The sequence below is a fragment of the Dendropsophus ebraccatus genome, chromosome 8 (assembly GCF_027789765.1).
Source record: "Dendropsophus ebraccatus isolate aDenEbr1 chromosome 8, aDenEbr1.pat, whole genome shotgun sequence".
Lineage (NCBI taxonomy): Eukaryota > Metazoa > Chordata > Amphibia > Anura > Hylidae > Dendropsophus > Dendropsophus ebraccatus.
This window is the reverse complement of record NC_091461.1, coordinates 126,668,759-126,686,144: the sequence shown is the minus strand read 5'-3', so window position 1 is coordinate 126,686,144 and position 17,386 is coordinate 126,668,759. Positions and strand designations below refer to the sequence as shown.

The window sequence follows — 17,386 nt, the reverse complement described above, 5'->3', positions numbered from 1 at the left end:
CGGAGTCGGACAGGCGGATAGTAACACATGATGGGTCTGTAGGAAATGTCGCAACCGCCATGAGAGATAAGGAAGGTGGTCGGATGGGGCTCCTGTAGATGTCTATGGCATAATATACTGTGGTCAGAAACACAAGACAGAGTCTCGTCCTCTCACCCCCTCACCCCGACAAACTGCCCCTTGGGAGGTGTCAGCCCCAACCTGAAGACTGAGCCCAACAGTGGATGAGAGCCTCGAAGGGAACTGATTGGGGCAGGGACTCCAGCCTCCCCATGACTGGCCGCTGCACCGGCCAGTCAGCACAATCATCAGTAACTTTAGCTGAGAAGGCCCGGCCAGGGAGTGGTGAGGTCCCGGCCGCAGCAAGTGTTACTAGGGACGTCGTTGGCGCGTCCCTGCTGCTGGCTGTGCAACTGCTATAGACTTATAAGGTGAGCAGAGCATCCTGTGTGGGAGGGATGACGGTATGTGCGGTACGGGAGGGATGACGGTATGTGCGGTACGGGAGGGATGACGGTATGTGCGGTACGGGAGGGATGACGGTATGTGCGGTACGGGAGGGATGACGGTATGTGCGGTACGGGAGGGATGACGGTATGAGTGATATGGGAGGGATGACGGTATGAATGATATGGGAGGGATGACGGTATGTGCGGTACGGGAGGGATGACGGTATGTGCGGTACGGGAGGGATGACGGTATGTGCGGTACGGGAGGGATGACGGTATGAATGATATGGGAGGGATGACTGTATGTGCGGTACGGGAGGGATGACGGTATGAATGATATGGGAGGGATGACTGTATGTGCGGTACGGGAGGGTTGACGGTATGAGCGGTACATCAAATGGAAATCCCGCCACTCACCATATTCATCTCATAATTTTATTTGGTTCAAAAACCGTAACAGTGTGAAACAGCTGTTCTCGGTAGCCGCTTCCCTCCTCCTTACCTGCCGGTGCTTATAGTGCTGATAGTTCCTGGTAGCCGCTTCCCTCCTCCTTACCTGCTGGTGCTTATAGTGCTGATAGTTCCTGGTAGCCGCTTACCTCCTCCTTTCCTGACGGTGCTTATAGTGCTGATAGTTCCCGGTAGCCGCTTCCCTCCTCCTTACCTGCCGGTGCTTATAGTGCTGATAGTTCCTGGTAGCCGCTTCCCTCCTCCTTACCTGCCGGTGCTTATAGTGCTGATAGTTCCCGGTAGCCGCTTCCCTCCTCCTTACCTGCCGGTGCTTATAGTGCTGATAGTTCCCGGTAGCCGCTTCCCTCCTCCTTACCTGCTGGTGCTTATAGTGCTGATAGTTCCTGGTAGCCGCTTACCTCCTCCTTTCCTGACGGTGCTTATAGTGCTGATAGTTCCCGGTAGCCGCTTCCCTCCTCCTTACCTGCCGGTGCTTATAGTGCTGATAGTTCCTGGTAGCCGCTTCCCTCCTCCTTACCTGCCGGTGCTTATAGTGCTGATAGTTCCCGGTAGCCGCTTCCCTCCTCCTTACCTGCCGGTGCTTATAGTGCTGATAGTTCCTGGTAGCCGCTTACCTCCTCCTTTCCTGACGGTGCTTATAGTGCTGATAGTTCCCGGTAGCCGATTAAGCACCAGCAGGTAAGGAGGAGGGAAGCGGCTACCGGGAACTGTCAGCACTATAAGCACCCGCAGGTAAGGAGGAGGTATAGTGCTGATAGTTCCCGGTAGCCACTTCCCTCCTCCTTACCTGCTGGTGCTTATAGTGCTGATAGTTCCCGGTAGCCGCTTCCCTCCTCCTTACCTGCTGGTGCTTATAGTGCTGATAGTTCCCGGTAGCCGCTTCCCTCCTCCTTACCGGCGGGTGCTTATAGCTCCTGGTAGCCGCTTCCCTCCTCCTTACCTGCCAGTGCTTATAGTGCTGATAGTTTCCGGTAGCCGCTTCCCTCCTCCTTACCTGCCAGTGCTTATAGTGCTGATAGTTTCCGGTAGCCGCTTCCCTCCTCCTTACCTGCCGGTGCTTATAGTGCTTATAGCTCCTGGTAGCCGCTTCCCTCCTCCTTACCTGCTGGTGCTTATAGTGCTTATAGCTCCTGGTAGCCGCTTCCCTCCTCCTTACCTGCTGGTGCTTATAGTGCTGTTAGTTCCCGGTAGCCGCTTCCCTCCTCCTTACCTGCTGGTGCTTATAGTGCTGATAGTCCCCAGTAACCGCTCACTTCCTCTTGCCACCGCTGCTCTTTTGATGCTTTTCTGTTATATTTTGTGAAACTGAATCTTATAAAGATATACAATGTAACTTTTATATAGTTTCATAGAGTTTATAGCGCTGGGGCCATTCCGGGCCCCCAGAGAACCCTTCACCCTGCCCACCAGCTTAGACGCTGAGACCTACTGAAACATAAACAGCCGGCTGGGATATGCACCAGGCCTGAGCATTCTGCACCCCCCCCCCCCCCAGCGCTATAAAATTGTTAATTTGTATATTTTATAAGATTCATTTCATGAAAATGGAAGAAAAGGGTCAGAAGAGCAGCGACAGGAGGAGGTAAGCGGCTACCAGTAACTATAAGCACCCGCAGGTAAGGAGGAGGGAAGCGGCTACCAGGAGCTGTAAGCACCGGCAGGTAAGGAGGAGGGAAGCGGCTACCAGGAGCTGTAAGCACCGGCAGGTAAGGAGGAGGTAAGCGGCTACCAGTAACTATTAGCACTATAAGCACCCGCAGGTAAGGAGGAGGGAAGCGGCTACCAGTAACTATAAGCACCCGCAGGTAAGGAGGAGGGAAGCGGCTACCAGTAACTATTAGCACTATAAGCACCCGCAGGTAAGGAGGAGGGAAGCGGCTACCAGTAACTATAAGCACCCGCAGGTAAGGAAGAGGGAAGCGGCTACCAGGAGCTGTAAGCACTATAAGCACCCGCAGGTAAGGAAGGAAGCGGCTACCAGGGATTATAATCACCGACAGGTAAGGAGGAGGGAAGCGGCTACCAGTAACTATAAGCACTAAGCACCCGCAGGTAAGGAGGGAAGTGGCTACCAGGGATTATAATCACCGACAGGTAAGGAGGAGGGAAGCGGCTACCAGGAGCTATAAGCACCCGCAGGTAATGAGGAGGGAAGCGGCTACCAGGGACTATAAGCACCCGCAGGTAAGGAGGAAGGAAGCGGCTACCAGTTACTATAAGCACCGGCAGGTAAGGAGGAGGAAAGCGGCTACCGGGAGCTATAAGCACCGGCAGGTAAGGAGGAGGGAAGCGGCTACCAGGGACTATAAGCACCCGCAGGTAAGGAGGAGGGAAGCGGCTACCAGTAACTATAAGCACCGGCAGGTAAGGAGGAGGGAAGCGGCTACCAGGGACTATAAGCACCCGCAGGTAAGGAGGAGGGGAGCGGCTACCAGGGACTATAAGCACCCGCAGGTAAGGAGGAGGGAAGCGGCTACCAGGGACTATAAGCACCCGCAGGTAAGGAGGAGGGAAGCGGCTACCAGTAACTATAAGCACCGGCAGGTAAGGAGGAGGGAAGCGGCTACCAGGGACTATAAGCACCCGCAGGTAAGGAGGAGGGAAGCGGCTACTAGTTACTATAAGCACCGGCAGGTAAGGAGGAGGAAAGCGGCTACCGGGAGCTATAAGCACCCGCAGGTAAGGAGGAGGGAAGCGGCTACCAGTAACTATAAGCACCGGCAGGTAAGGAGGAGGGAAGCGGCTACCAGGAGCTATAAGCACCCGCAGGTAAGGAGGAGGGAAGCGGCTACCAGTAACTATAAGCACCGGCAGGTAAGGAGGAGGGAAGCGGCTACCAGGAGCTATAAGCACCCGCAGGTAAGGAGGAGGGAAGCGGCTACCAGGGACTATAAGCACCCGCAGGTAAGGAGGAGGGAAGCGGCTACCAGTAACTATAAGCACCGGCAGGTAAGGAGGAGGGAAGCGGCTACCAGTAACTATAAGCACCCGCAGGTAAGGAGGAGGGAAGCGGCTACCAGGGACTATAAGCACCCGCAGGTAAGGAGGAGGGAAGCGGCTACCAGTAACTATAAGCACCTGCAGGTAAGGAGGAGGGAAGCGGCTACCAGTAACTATAAGCACCTGCAGGTAAGGAGGAGGGAAGCGGCTACCAGTAACTATAAGCACCCGCAGGTAAGGAGGAGGGAAGCGGCTACCAGTAACTATAAGCACCCGCAGGTAAGGAGGAGGGGAGCGGCTACCAGGAACGATCAGATCTGATGTAACAAATGTCATTCGCAGGACCCCCCTCCCCTCGGATCCCGTTAATCTACTATAACCTGTGTCCATAGGGAGACAGGACACATGAATCAGTCTCTGCTTCTCTTCTGGTAACATGGATGACGTCCTGACTCTTCTGCTTTGTGTCCAGGTTCTGCTTCATGACACCTCAGAGCAAGAGGAGATGAGAGGATTCCCGGGACCGGTGCAGAGGTGAATGATATATAAGACGCGTATAGTATCCAGGAGGAAGGGGCCGTATAGTATCCAGGAGGAAGGGGCAAGTGTAATACCCAGGAGGAAGGGGCAAGTGTAATACCCAGGAGGAAGGGGCAAGTGTAATACTCAGGAGGAAGGGGCCGTATAGCACCCAGGAGGAAGGGGCACGTATAATACCCAGGAGGAAGGGGCACGTATAGCACCCAAGAGGAAGGGGCACGTATAATACCCAGGAGGAAGGGGCACGTATAGCACCCAGGAGGAAGGGGAACGTGTAATATCCAGGAGGAAGGGGCACGAGTAATACCCAGGAGGAATGGGCTGTATAGCACCCAGGAGGAATGGGCCCGTATAGTATCCAGGAGGAAGGGGCAAGTGTAATACCCAGGAGGAAGGGGCAAGTGTAATACCCAGGAGGAAGGGGCAAGTGTAATACCCAGGAGGAAGGGGCAAGTGTAATACCCAAGAGGAAGGGGCCCGTTTAGCACCCAGGAGGAAGGGGCAAGTGTAATACCCAGGAGGAAGGGGCAAGTGTAATACCCAGGAGGAAGGGGCAAGTGTAATACCCAGGAGGAAGGGGCAAGTGTAATACCCAGGAGGAAGGGGCACATATAGCACCCAAAAGGAAGGGGCATGTATAGCACCCAGGAGGAAGGGGCAAGTGTAATACCCAGGAGGAAAGGGCACGTATAGCACCCAGGAGGAAGGGGCAAGTGTAATACCCAGGAGGAAGGGGCAAGTGTAATACCCAAGAGGAAGGGGCCCGTTTAGCACCCAGGAGGAAGGGGCAAGTGTAATACTCAGGAGGAAGGGGCAAGTGTAATACTCAGGAGGAAGGGGCAAGTGTAATACCCAGGAGGAAGGGGCAAGTGTAATACCCAGGAGGAAGGGGCACATATAGCACCCAAAAGGAAGGGGCATGTATAGCACCCAGGAGGAAGGGGCAAGTGTAATACCCAGGAGGAAAGGGCACGTATAGCACCCAGGAGGAAGGGGCAAGTGTAATACCCAGGAGGAAGGGGCAAGTGTAATACCCAGGAGGAAGGGGCAAGTGTAATACCCAAGAGGAAGGGGCCCGTTTAGCACCCAGGAGGAAGGGGCAAGTGTAATACCCAGGAGGAAGGGGCACGTATAGCACCCAGGAGGAAGGGGCAAGTGTAATACCCAGGAGGAAGGGGCAAGTGTAATACCCAAGAGGAAGGGGCAAGTGTAATACCCAGGAGGAAGGGGCTGTATAGCACCCAGGAGGAATGGGCCCGTATAGTATCCAGGAGGAAGGGGCAAGTGTAATACCCAGGAGGAAGGGGCAAGTGTAATACCCAGGAGGAAGGGGCACGTATAGCACCCAGGAGGAAGGGGCACGTATAGCACCCAAAAGGAAGGGGCACGTATAGCACCCAGGAGGAAGGGGCAAGTGTAATACCCAGGAGGAAGGGGCCGTATAGCACCCAGGAGGAAGGGGCAAGTGTAATACCCAGGAGGAAGGGGCACGTATAGCACCCAGGAGGAAGGGGCAAGTGTAATATCCAGGAGGAAGGGGCCGTATAGCACCCAAGAGGAAGGGGCATGTGTAATATCCAGGAGGAAGGGGCACGTGTAATACCCAGGAGGATGGGACACCCAGGGGCCTAGTGCATGCTCAACATGATGTGCCTACTCACCTATAACCTTCCCATCCAGCTCCATACACTGTGCCCGCTCGCCACACTCACCTATAACAAGGGGCTGGCTGATTTTAGCCTGGGGGCACCCAGCACTGGCCCATGAGTATGCGGCTAGCGGCCCACCCTTCAGGGACCACTCAGGCCCTTCCCTATTATTACGCTCCCCACATCAGTGCAGTGACGCTAGATGCCCCCCGCTCCTGTACTTCTGCCAGATGCTCTGACAGTCCGGATAACATCTTCGGCCCTTCCAGCGATCTGAGACCAGGGAATTCCTACTGCTCCCTGTGAAGGGGTCGGAAGTCACTTTCTTGTATATGTCTATGGGACGGCTCCGTGCTGATACAGAACCCCTCCCCCCCCCCATCCCATAGACTTATATTGCCAAAGTGACTTCTAGCCTCTTCATACAGAGCAGCAGGAATTCCCTGATCATAAATGACCGGAGGGGCTGGGGACGTTATCCGTCAGCACATACAGGAGCGTCTGGCAGCACTGATGTGGGGAGGTTAATAAAGGGGAAGGGCTGGAGTGCTCCTTTAAGGGAATCAGCACCATCAGATATGGTTCCCAGCTGCAGAGTATTGTATATCAGGTCACAACTACTTTTCCTTCCGATATAGTCACCGCTCCCTGCCTGTCAGTGGCAGAGAGGCCGCCAATAGGTCAATTTTCCCGGCACTGACAGGTAGAAGCGTTACTAGTCCTAGGTGGCTCCCCGCCCAGATGACTGGTTGCCGCCCCTCTCCCGATCCCGCACAGCATAATAAATCATCTTTTTTCCCATTATAAAGCCGTACCTCCCAAGTAACTGCGGATACAAGATACAAGATGCTGGGAAAGCTGGGTGACCTCCATTATACTGACTACTATACCGGATGCTGGGAAAGCTGGGTGATACCATTATACAAGATGGTGGGAAAGCTGAGTGACCTCCATTATACTGACTACAATACAAGATGTTAGGAAAGCTGGGTGACCGCCATTATACTGACTACAATACAAGATGTTAGGAAAGCTGGGTGACCGCCATTTTACTGACTACTATACAAGATTCTGGGAAAGCTGGGTGACCTCCATTATACTGACTACTATACAAGATGCTGGGAAAGCTGGGTGACCTCCATTATATTGACTACAATACAGGATGCTAGGAAAGCTGGGTGACCTCCATATACTGACTACTATACAGGATGCTAGGAAAGCTGGGTGACCTCCATATACTGACTACTATACAAGATGCTAGGAAAGCTGGATGACCTCCATTATACTGACTACTATACAAGATGCTAGGAAAGCTGGATGACCTCCAGATACTGACTACTATACAGGATGCTAGGAAAGCTGCGTGACCTCCATTATACTGACTACTATACAGGATGCTGGGAAAGCTGGGTGACCTCCATTATACTGACTACTATACAGGATGCTAGGAAAGCTGGGTGACCTCCATCATACTGACTACTATACAAGATGCTGGGAAAGCTGGGTGACCTCCATATGCTGACTACTATACAAGATGCTAGGAAAGCTGGGGGACCTCCATTATACTGACTACTATACAAGATGCTGGGAAAGCTGGGGGACCTCCATTATACTGACTACTATACAAGATGCTGGGAAAGCTGGGTGACCTCCATTATACTAACTACAATACAGGATGCTAGGAAAGCTGGGTGACCGCCATTATACTGACTACTATACAAGATGCTAGGAAAGCTGGGTGACCTCCATTATACTGACTACTATACAGGATGCTGGGAAAGCTGGGTGACCGCCATTATACTGACTACTATACAGGATGCTGGGAAAGCTTTTTCTTCAGGTTGGCTGTGGTATTGCAGGAAGGTTCCAGTGAAGTGAATGGAGCAATGTTGTAATTCCAGACACAATCAGATGTGGCGCTGTCTGCATTTTGTTCACACCTGCTTCATGGCTTCCCCTGATGACTGAGCCGTGGCAGATACGAGGGAGATAATTCTGTCATCTTCAAACCAAAATGATTGTCCTGTCAGATACAAAACTCGAGAACCGAATCCTAGCAATGACCCCTCCCCCCAAAAAAAAGTATCAAACACAAGCGGAATCAGGACCCCCCGATATAATATAGGTCTGAGCTCTCATAGACTGTGATTAGTCAGAATGTGTCTCCTCTCTGGGCTCTAATCCGTCTTCTCTCCTACAGGGAGGATTTACATAAAGTGGATGTACTGAACTACTGTCAGCAGAACGTCCGCCAGTGCCTGCGCTCACCGGGGGCGCACGGCCACCACAACGCTCTGCTATGGCAGGTGCTGCTGCAGATGTGCCGGCAAAACGGGGTAAGTGCAAGACAACACTACAAGTCTGCTGCACGATGAACAAAGGTCGCCACGCATCTATACCCCAGCAGCCGTGCAGTGCAGGTCACCACGCATCTATACCCCAGCAGCCGTGCAGTGCAGGTCACCACGCATCTATACCCCAGCAGCCGTGCAGTGCAGGTCGCCACGCATCTATACCCCAGCAGCCGTGCAGTGCAGGTCGCCACGCATCTATACCCCAGCAGCCGTGCAGTGCAGGTCACCACGCATCTATACCCCAGCAGCCGTGCAGTGCAGGTGGCCACGCATCTATACCCCAGCAGCCGTGCAGTGCAGGTCACCACGCATCTGTATCCCAGCAGCCGTGCAGTGCAGGTCGCCACGCATCTATACCCCAGCAGCCGTGCAGTGCAGGTCGCCACGCATCTATATCCCAGCAGCCGTGCAGTGCAGGTCGCCACGCATCTATATCCCAGCAGCCGTGCAGTGCAGGTCACCACGCATCTATATCCCAGCAGCCGTGCAGTGCAGGTCACCACGCATCTATACCCCAGCAGCCGTGCAGTGCAGGTCGCCACGCATCTATACCCCAGCAGCCGTGCAGTGCAGGTCGCCACGCATCTATACCCCAGCAGCCGTGCAGTGCAGGTCGCCACGCATCTATATCCCAGCAGCCGTGCAGTGCAGGTCGCCACGCATCTATACCCCAGCAGCCGTGCAGTGCAGGTCGCCACGCATCTATATCCCAGCAGCCGTGCAGTGCAGGTCGCCACGCATCTATATCCCAGCAGCCGTGCAGTGCAGGTCGCCACGCATCTATACCCCAGCAGCTGTGCAGTGCAGGTGGCCACGCATCTATACCCCAGCAGCCGTGCAGTGCAGGTCGCCACGCATCTATACCCCAGCAGCCGTGCAGTGCAGGTCGCCACGCATCTATACCCCAGCAGCCGTGCAGTGCAGGTCACCACACATCTATACCCCAGCAGCCGTGCAGTGCAGGTCACCACGCATCTATATCCCAGCAGCCGTGCAGTGCAGGTCGCCACGCATCTATACCCCAGCAGCCGTGCAGTGCAGGTCGCCACGCATCTATATCCCAGCAGCCGTGCAGTGCAGGTCGCCACGCATCTATACCCCAGCAGCTGTGCAGTGCAGGTCGCCACGCATCTATACCCCAGCAGCCGTGCAGTGCAGGTCGCCACGCATCTATACCCCAGCAGCCGTGCAGTGCAGGTCGCCACGCATCTATACCCCAGCAGCCGTGCAGTGCAGGTCACCACGCATCTATATCCCAGCAGCCGTGCAGTGCAGGTCGCCACGCATCTATACCCCAGCAGCCGTGCAGTGCAGGTCGCCACGCATCTATACCCCAGCAGCCGTGCAGTGCAGGTCACCACGCATCTATATCCCAGCAGCCGTGCAGTGCAGGTCACCACGCATCTGTACCCCAGCAGCCGTGCAGTGCAGGTTATCATGGTGTTCCTTCTGTAGTCAGGGGCGTAGCTACCGGCTGATGAGCCCTGGTGCAAAATTTTGGCTTTGCCCGCCCCGCTGCCCCGCAGCCCCTACCTGCTTGCCTCAAAGCTCTAACAGCTAGGGACAACTGGACGGCAATCCCTATGCAGAACAAATACAGACGAACACAACACAATAAAGAATAGTCAGGAAGCAGAGTCGGCAACAACCGGTAACAGAGGTACAAAATCCAAAAAAGCAAAGTGGAGGTGACAAGATCCAGCAGGTCAGAGTCACTATAACAAATGGTCAGGGGATTGCTAGTTCTAGGCTCAAGGCGCGATCCCAGGCATTGGAGTGAGGGAAGGGGCTGGGATTTATAGTGAGCAGGAAGCTAGGTGCGGACAGGTAACTGGCTAGGTGTCAGGTGTCAGGTGTCAGGTGTCGGTCAGAACACAGCAGAAACAAATCAGTGAATGAGCCACAGCAAGAAAGTGCAGAGAGAAATGAAAAACATGGAGCGGATAACAGAAGACGTAACAAGGAACGTAACAAAACCAGAAACGGACTAAACGGTTAAAAGCGCCACGGCGCACAAACAGCAGACCGGCTGCTAAGGACCCGTCGGCGCGCCATCTGCAACCGGCCCTGCCCGTAACCACGGACACCATCAGCGTCCCTCCCAGCTGAACCGCGCGCCTCAGCAGAGGCAGGGGCCGAGAGCGCGGCTCGATTCCCGACACACATACTGTACATGGATCATACACACACACACATACACATACATCATACACACATACACATACATCATACACACATACACATATGCTACGCCCTGGCCCCTGGGGGCCACTTCCGCAGTGCAGATGTTGTGAGGGTGCAGGAACCGGGGCAGCTGTAGGATAATGTGGTCACGGTGTAGGCACGAGGGTGATACAGCTGGATACCGGGCTCCTGACCCTGCAGGAATACTGGGCATGCGATTCCTCGTTGTCCTTAGTCAGGGCACCAATGATCACACCAATGCCAAGGTTCAGAAACAACGGTAGTTGTGTATTTATTGTAACGGTGGTAACTAGTAGCAACAGTCTCTCCGGATGCAACCGGGAATAAGGCAGAGTAATGGGTGATGCTGCAATAGGCTGTGAGATTAGCGTGCTGAATGATGGGAGTAGTAGTGATACTGAAGCGGAGATGCTGGGTGGAATGAGACTTGAATTGAATACTTGCTGTTGATGATTAGAGAAGATGATGATGAGAGGAGCTGAAGAATGACTGAAGAATCGACACCCAGATGAGAATCTTGAGACTTGAGACAGGAGCACAGCCAGTGGCCTGGAGCAGCAGAGCACACGCAGGTCTCTCTCTTAGCAGGGAGAGAGAGGACAAAAGCACAACTTGTCTCCTGATGGTGGAGGACAAGACTAGACTCACGACCTACCCCCTCTGTGGCAGGGAATAGACTGAGGTAGCACAGGAAGTCATATGGTAACCCCAGCCAAAAGCTTGATGACCATTGGTGTTACCATGGAAGCAGGGCACAGTCACGTGACATCCAGCCATTGCATCATCACACCATTAGGCATATACAGAGGAATATACATGAGGAGTACCATCCTTGAACACTAGGAGGCGACATAATACCATTAGACACTGATACCTGAATACCCATGCAATAAATGACTGAAATGGCAGACCTGAATACTGAGAAGGGGGACACAATACATGCAGTGGACCATAGCTTTCCAGAACAGAACTAGTTATAATAAAAATATGAGCATAAGAATGGCTGTTCTGGGACACTGCATACCTCCCGACTAGAAATGCGCCGACCTCGGCGAACCACAAGCTGAGGTAGATGTGGCCGAATGAACATAGGGGACCAGGACAACAAGACAAGGGGAAGGCATGTTAGTGTGAGTGAGCATGTAGATGTGTGTTTCCCACGCTCAAGGCACAGGTGACAAGAGAAAGAGAGAAAGAAAAACCCTAGTGGCAGGACTTCACCTAGGGGTGCCTAACGTACTCTGGTTACAGGTAGTTAGTGCGTGGACCATCTGACATGGAAGTCAGGATAACTTAACTGCTGGCGGGCGACCCTCAATATTCCAGTCAGTTTGACAGTAGGTTTCCAATGAAATGAGTTACCCTACTGGAAAGAAAACTGTGAAGACCTGTGTACTATCTTGGCGTGTCTGTGTGAAGTGTCTTGGATACCTGAAAGAGAATAGAACAAAATAATAAAAGCAAACATACATGGGGGCCCCTTACATACGGGTCAATCATACAACACAATTATCCAATAGGCCAAACACACAAAAAGGGTATCCAAGGTGCGATATGTATGGACAAGTGTGAATGTTAGGTAAGACTATGTGTGATAACTACTGTGTTGGGACAAGACAGAGGTGAACAAACACTGGAGACAAAAGGAAGGGAAACACAAAAGACAACAAATACTGCGAGGTCTGGAGGAGAACTGGCTCACATGAATCTGAAGGAAACCTGAGAGAAATCTGAATGAAAATCTGAGGAAAATCTGCATACGAACTGGCTCAACTAAATCTTTCCAGCTATAGATATAATAATAATACACAATGAGATTATGCATGGAGAAAATAGAAGATTCTTCTGAAAAATACACTTCTTAGAAAATAGACTTTCTCTGAGGCTATAGATATAAATATGTAGACTGACTTCTTTACTCAGAGGAGGAGGAAACTGTCTGACTCTGACATGAAAATATACACTGTGAAAAAAAAAAATACTTCTTCAAAAGACACACTTTACTCTGAGACTATCTGACTGACTTGTCTGCTCACTCAGAGGTAGGAATATATATATATATATATGACTGACAAGAAAATAGACTTTTGACTACTGAAGTGCAATGCTGAAGTACAATACTAAACCTCTGACAATCACATAATCTGGAAAATGCTTTAGGAAGGACTGGATAAGTGTCTCTGTGTGGTAGAGTCTCTTTAGGCAATATACACCATCGTCCATGTAAAGGCTCTGGGACAGGCACTAGAGAACAGTTTGGTCAGGGAGTGTCCATCAGCACATAGCTGGATGATAATAAGGGAACTTGGTCAGGAGGACTAGGCACCAACCTTGAACGTTGCATAACAAAACAGTTTAACAGCACACGAAAAAAAACAGTCATAGAACTCAGCCTTCGGGGAGAACACTTAATAAAGGTGTCCTGGAGGACCCCAAGTGGCACCCCTCTTCTTCTCCCAGGGGTGATACCGGGAGGAAGCCGGAGCAGGAGCATCATCTGCCGCGGTGGTGACCACAACGCTAGGGGTCACTGTGGTGATGGGGGAAATGATGGGAGCCACGTGGTAGGTCACTGAGGTGGTCGAGCAGGCGGCTTTAGCCACAGCAGCAGGAGTAGTGGAGGGAGCAGTGGTGGTGGCTGAACCTGGGGCCTTGGAAGCAGCAGTGATAGAGCCCAGAGGTTTGAAATCCTGCCAATCTTCTTCCCAGTTCTCTGATGGAGTTGGTAGGAAAGGCCGTTGTATTGGATTTTTTAGGCCGGGTAACTGCTGCAGCCCAGGGACCTTTTGGGGACCCTATCAGGGTGTACTCAATGACCTCTCCAGGAGTAAGGTTGTTGAGGTAGGCTGGCTGGTAATCTCGCATCACTGCACGTCTGTTGACCAGCACCAGCAGTCCAGTGTATGAGTCCATCACCAGACCATAGCCCCACTGCTTGTCAAATTTAGTGATAGTCCCCCTTCTCCTCTCCAGAGGAGCTGCACCTGGCCTGAGTCTTTCCAATTTGCGGATGAAGAGCCGCTCGGACGCGGCATTAGACTCCAGGTAGGGGGTATATGGATGACCCCAGAGTGGGGCATAATCAGGATAGGGCACTGATGGCGGTGGTTCCGGCACTAGGCCGGCTTTGGTGGAGGCAGCATCGCTGGCGGTAGTAGCTGCGGTAGACTGCCAGGCAATAGTGGAGGCTGCAGGCGCAGTAGTAGCCATAGCGGGGGCAGCTTTAGTGGCGGGCGGAAAGAGAGAGAGAGCCCGCTGTAAATCCTCTACTAGCTGCATTACTTTGGGCTCCCGGCCGAATACCCATTGTGGTAGGGGCGGAGAATCACGCCCTGGAGGCCGCCATAGGCCCGGAGATATTGGGCCCTTAAAGAAAGTCTTACCCCCGGGGTCAGGGTCTGGAGGCACCGGTGAAGACCCGTCCAGGATCCGGTCGTCCTCGGAAGAAAGCGATGGTCCGGTGGAGAAGTTGTAGCGGGAGGAGCCAGAATGCTCAGGGCTGGAGGCACCGCTGAGTCCAGAAGACGTCTCCTTGTCGCTATCAGGGGAGCGTGGAGCGGAGGCCCGGCTTTGATCCCCGTCTTCGGACCGGACAGATCCCCAGCCGCTGTCACTATCGGAGGGCAGCGGGGCTAGCAAACATGCTGGATCGAGTTCGGGCAGAAGCGTAGGACGCTCCGGTAGAGGCAGTACGGCAGCCGCGGAGTTACACTCCTCACAGGACGCCATCTTGCTACGCACTGGCGTGGCCTTGAGGACCTGGGGGGAGGCGGAGCGCAGAGGCTGAAGTTCCGGCCCAGCAGTCTGCCTGGCAACAGTGACGTCATCTGGCGCTGGCAGCCAATCAGGAGCAGTCAATGCAAAGTCCATGGCGCCAGGCGATTCCCGCGCTTTGGCAGCATGGCAATTAACCCCCTCCTCTCCGGGGTATGGCGCAGTTAGAAATTGAAGAAGACGGCGGCCATCTTGTGTACAGTTCAGGGCCCTGAGCGCCTCGATTACCCCCATGGTGATATGGCAAAGTCTTTTTGGGGCTGCGGCACAGTCTTAAGGGCACATAATGCAAACGTAATCCTGTTCGTGACGCCAAATGCTACGCCCTGGCCCCTGGGGGCCACTTCCGCAGTGCAGATGTTGTGAGGGTGCAGGAACCGGGGCAGCTGTAGGATGTAGTGGTCACGGTGTAGGCACGAGGGTGCTACAGCTGGAAGCCGGGCTCCTGACCATGCGGGAATACTGGGCGTGCGATTCTTCGTTGTCCTTAGTCAGGGCACCAATTATCACACCAATGCCAAGGTTCAGAAACAACGGTAGTTGTATATTTATTGTAACGGTGGTAACTAGTAGTAACAGTCTCTCCGGATGCAACCGGGAATAAGGCAGAGTAATGGGTGATGCTGCAATAGGCTGTGAGAGTAGCGTGCTGAATGATGGGAGTAGTAGTGATACTGAAGCGGAGATGCTGGGTGGAATGAGACTTGAATGAAATACTTGCTGTTGATGATTTGAGAAGATGATGATGAGAGGAACTGAGGAATGACTGAAGAATCGACACCCAGATGAGAATCTTGAGACTTGAGGCAGGAACACAGCCAGTGGACTGGAGCAGCAGAGCACACGCAGGTCTCTCTCTTAGCAGGGAGAGAGAGGACAAAACACAACTTGTCTCCTGATGGTGGAGGACAAGACTCGACTCACGACCTACCCCCTCTGTGGCAGGGAATAGACTGAGGTAGCACAGGAAGTCACATGGTAACCCCAGCCAAAAGCTCGATGACCATTGGTGTTACCATGGAAGCAGGGCACAGTCACGTGACATCCAGCCATTGCATCATCACACCATTAGGCACATACAGAGGAATATACACGAGGAGTACCATCCTTGAACACTAGGAGGCGACATAATCCCATTAGACACTGATACCTGAATACACATGCAATAAATGACTGAAATAGCAGACCTGAATACTGAGAAGGGGGACACAATACATACAGTTTGCAGTGGACCATAGCTTTCCAGAACAGAACTAGTTATACTAAAAGTATGAGCATAAGAATGGCTGTTCTGGGACACTGCACATACATCATACACACATACTGTACATGCATCATACACACATACACATACACACGTACTGTACATGGATCATACACACATACACATACATCATACACACATACATCATACACACATACACATACACACGTACTGTACATGGATCATACACACATACACATACATCATACACACATACTGTACATCCTTTATACACAATACACATACTGAGCACATTACATAGAGAAACACTTTATACACATACACTTGCACACTGCATATTTACATCCACAGCCGGGCACACACAGCACAGACGGCACAGACGGCACAGCCGGGCACACTTACTTATTAAGAAGAAACTTCACTTCTCAGCAGCTCCATGCTTCCCTCCTCCTCCCTCCTCTTCCTCCTGGTTCTGGACCTTTCCCTCCCTCCCCTCCCCCTCCTCCCTGCACGGGGACAGCAGAAAGGAGCAGGAAACAAGTGATGGGGAGGAATCAGGACCCCACACTGCAGGCAGGGGCGCAGCTAATGTCTCCGGGGCCCTGGTGCGAGAGGTCAACTTGGGCCCCCCCCCCTTTCACGACCAAGTGATGCTACTGGTAGGTGTGTATATGTGTGTGTATGTATATATATATATATATATATATATATTTATATTACACTCCAAGACAGATATTACCAATAACACCAGCATATAGGAAGTGAAAATATTATCACCATATATATTACCGCCATACTGTTACTGTATACTGAGACCAATATTACCAATAATACCCGTATACAAGGGGGAAATATTACCGCCACACAACAACCATCACCACCACATTGTTACTGACCAAATCCAGTATACAAAGACCAATAAATCACAGTACCAGATAACACATAACAAATATTACCACATACTGACTAACACCGCCACATACTGACTAACACCACCACATACTGACTAACACCACCACATACTGACTAATACCGCCACATACTGACTAACACCACCACATACTGACTAATACCGCCACATACTGACTAATACCGCCACATACTGACTAACACCGCCGCTGCTACTGAATCCATTGTACACAGATCACTATCACCTCATCCAGTCATATAGAGGTGGACACAGCTCTACACAGGCTGTATACACCATATACATTACAGTGCAGTTATATCAGGTGACTCACAGGGGACGTCTTCTCTGATCGGAGTTCTTCCCTTTTCATTATCTTCTCCATCTGCCCTGGGCCGTTATGAGAACTTCTCCGAGCCACGAATCCACAGAATCTGCCAGACAGACATATTAGTCTCCTCACTCTGTCACCATCCTCATCTCTATACACACTGCGCATCTGTATTGGCCCCTTTACACCCTCATTTAGTGGGTAGCCCTGACACTGTGACCCCTTATAGTATATATAGATGGCCCCCACTGCATGTTGCCCTCCCCTTATAGATGCCCCCCCTCTCCTCCTATAGATGGTCCCCTCTCCTCCCCCCCCTTATAGATGGCCCCCTCTCCTCCCCCCCCTTATAGATGCCCCCCCTCTCCTCCTATAGATGGTCCCCTCTCCTCCCCCCCCTTATAGATGTCCCCTCTCCCCCCCATTATAGATGCCCCCCTCTCCTCCTATAGATGGCCCCCTCTCCTCCCCCCCCTTATAGATGCCCCCCTCTCTCCCCCTTATAGATGCCCCCCTCTTCTCTCCCCCCCCCCTTTCCTCT

The 17,386-nt window shown here is 52.5% G+C and overlaps 1 protein-coding gene across 4 annotated transcripts in view; it reads left to right on the top strand.

Moving 5' to 3' along the window:
* SEC16B (SEC16 homolog B, endoplasmic reticulum export factor) overlaps positions 1–17,386 on the top strand; it is a 308,666-nt gene that overhangs the window by 57,723 nt on the left and 233,557 nt on the right. For all 4 annotated transcript variants that reach the window (XM_069981715.1, XM_069981717.1, XM_069981713.1 and 1 more), the window contains exons 6-7: positions 4,333–4,394; positions 8,250–8,385. In XM_069981715.1, coding sequence (XP_069837816.1) covers positions 4,333–4,394; positions 8,250–8,385 — 198 coding nt within the window. The remainder of the gene's footprint in view (positions 1–4,332; positions 4,395–8,249; positions 8,386–17,386) is intronic.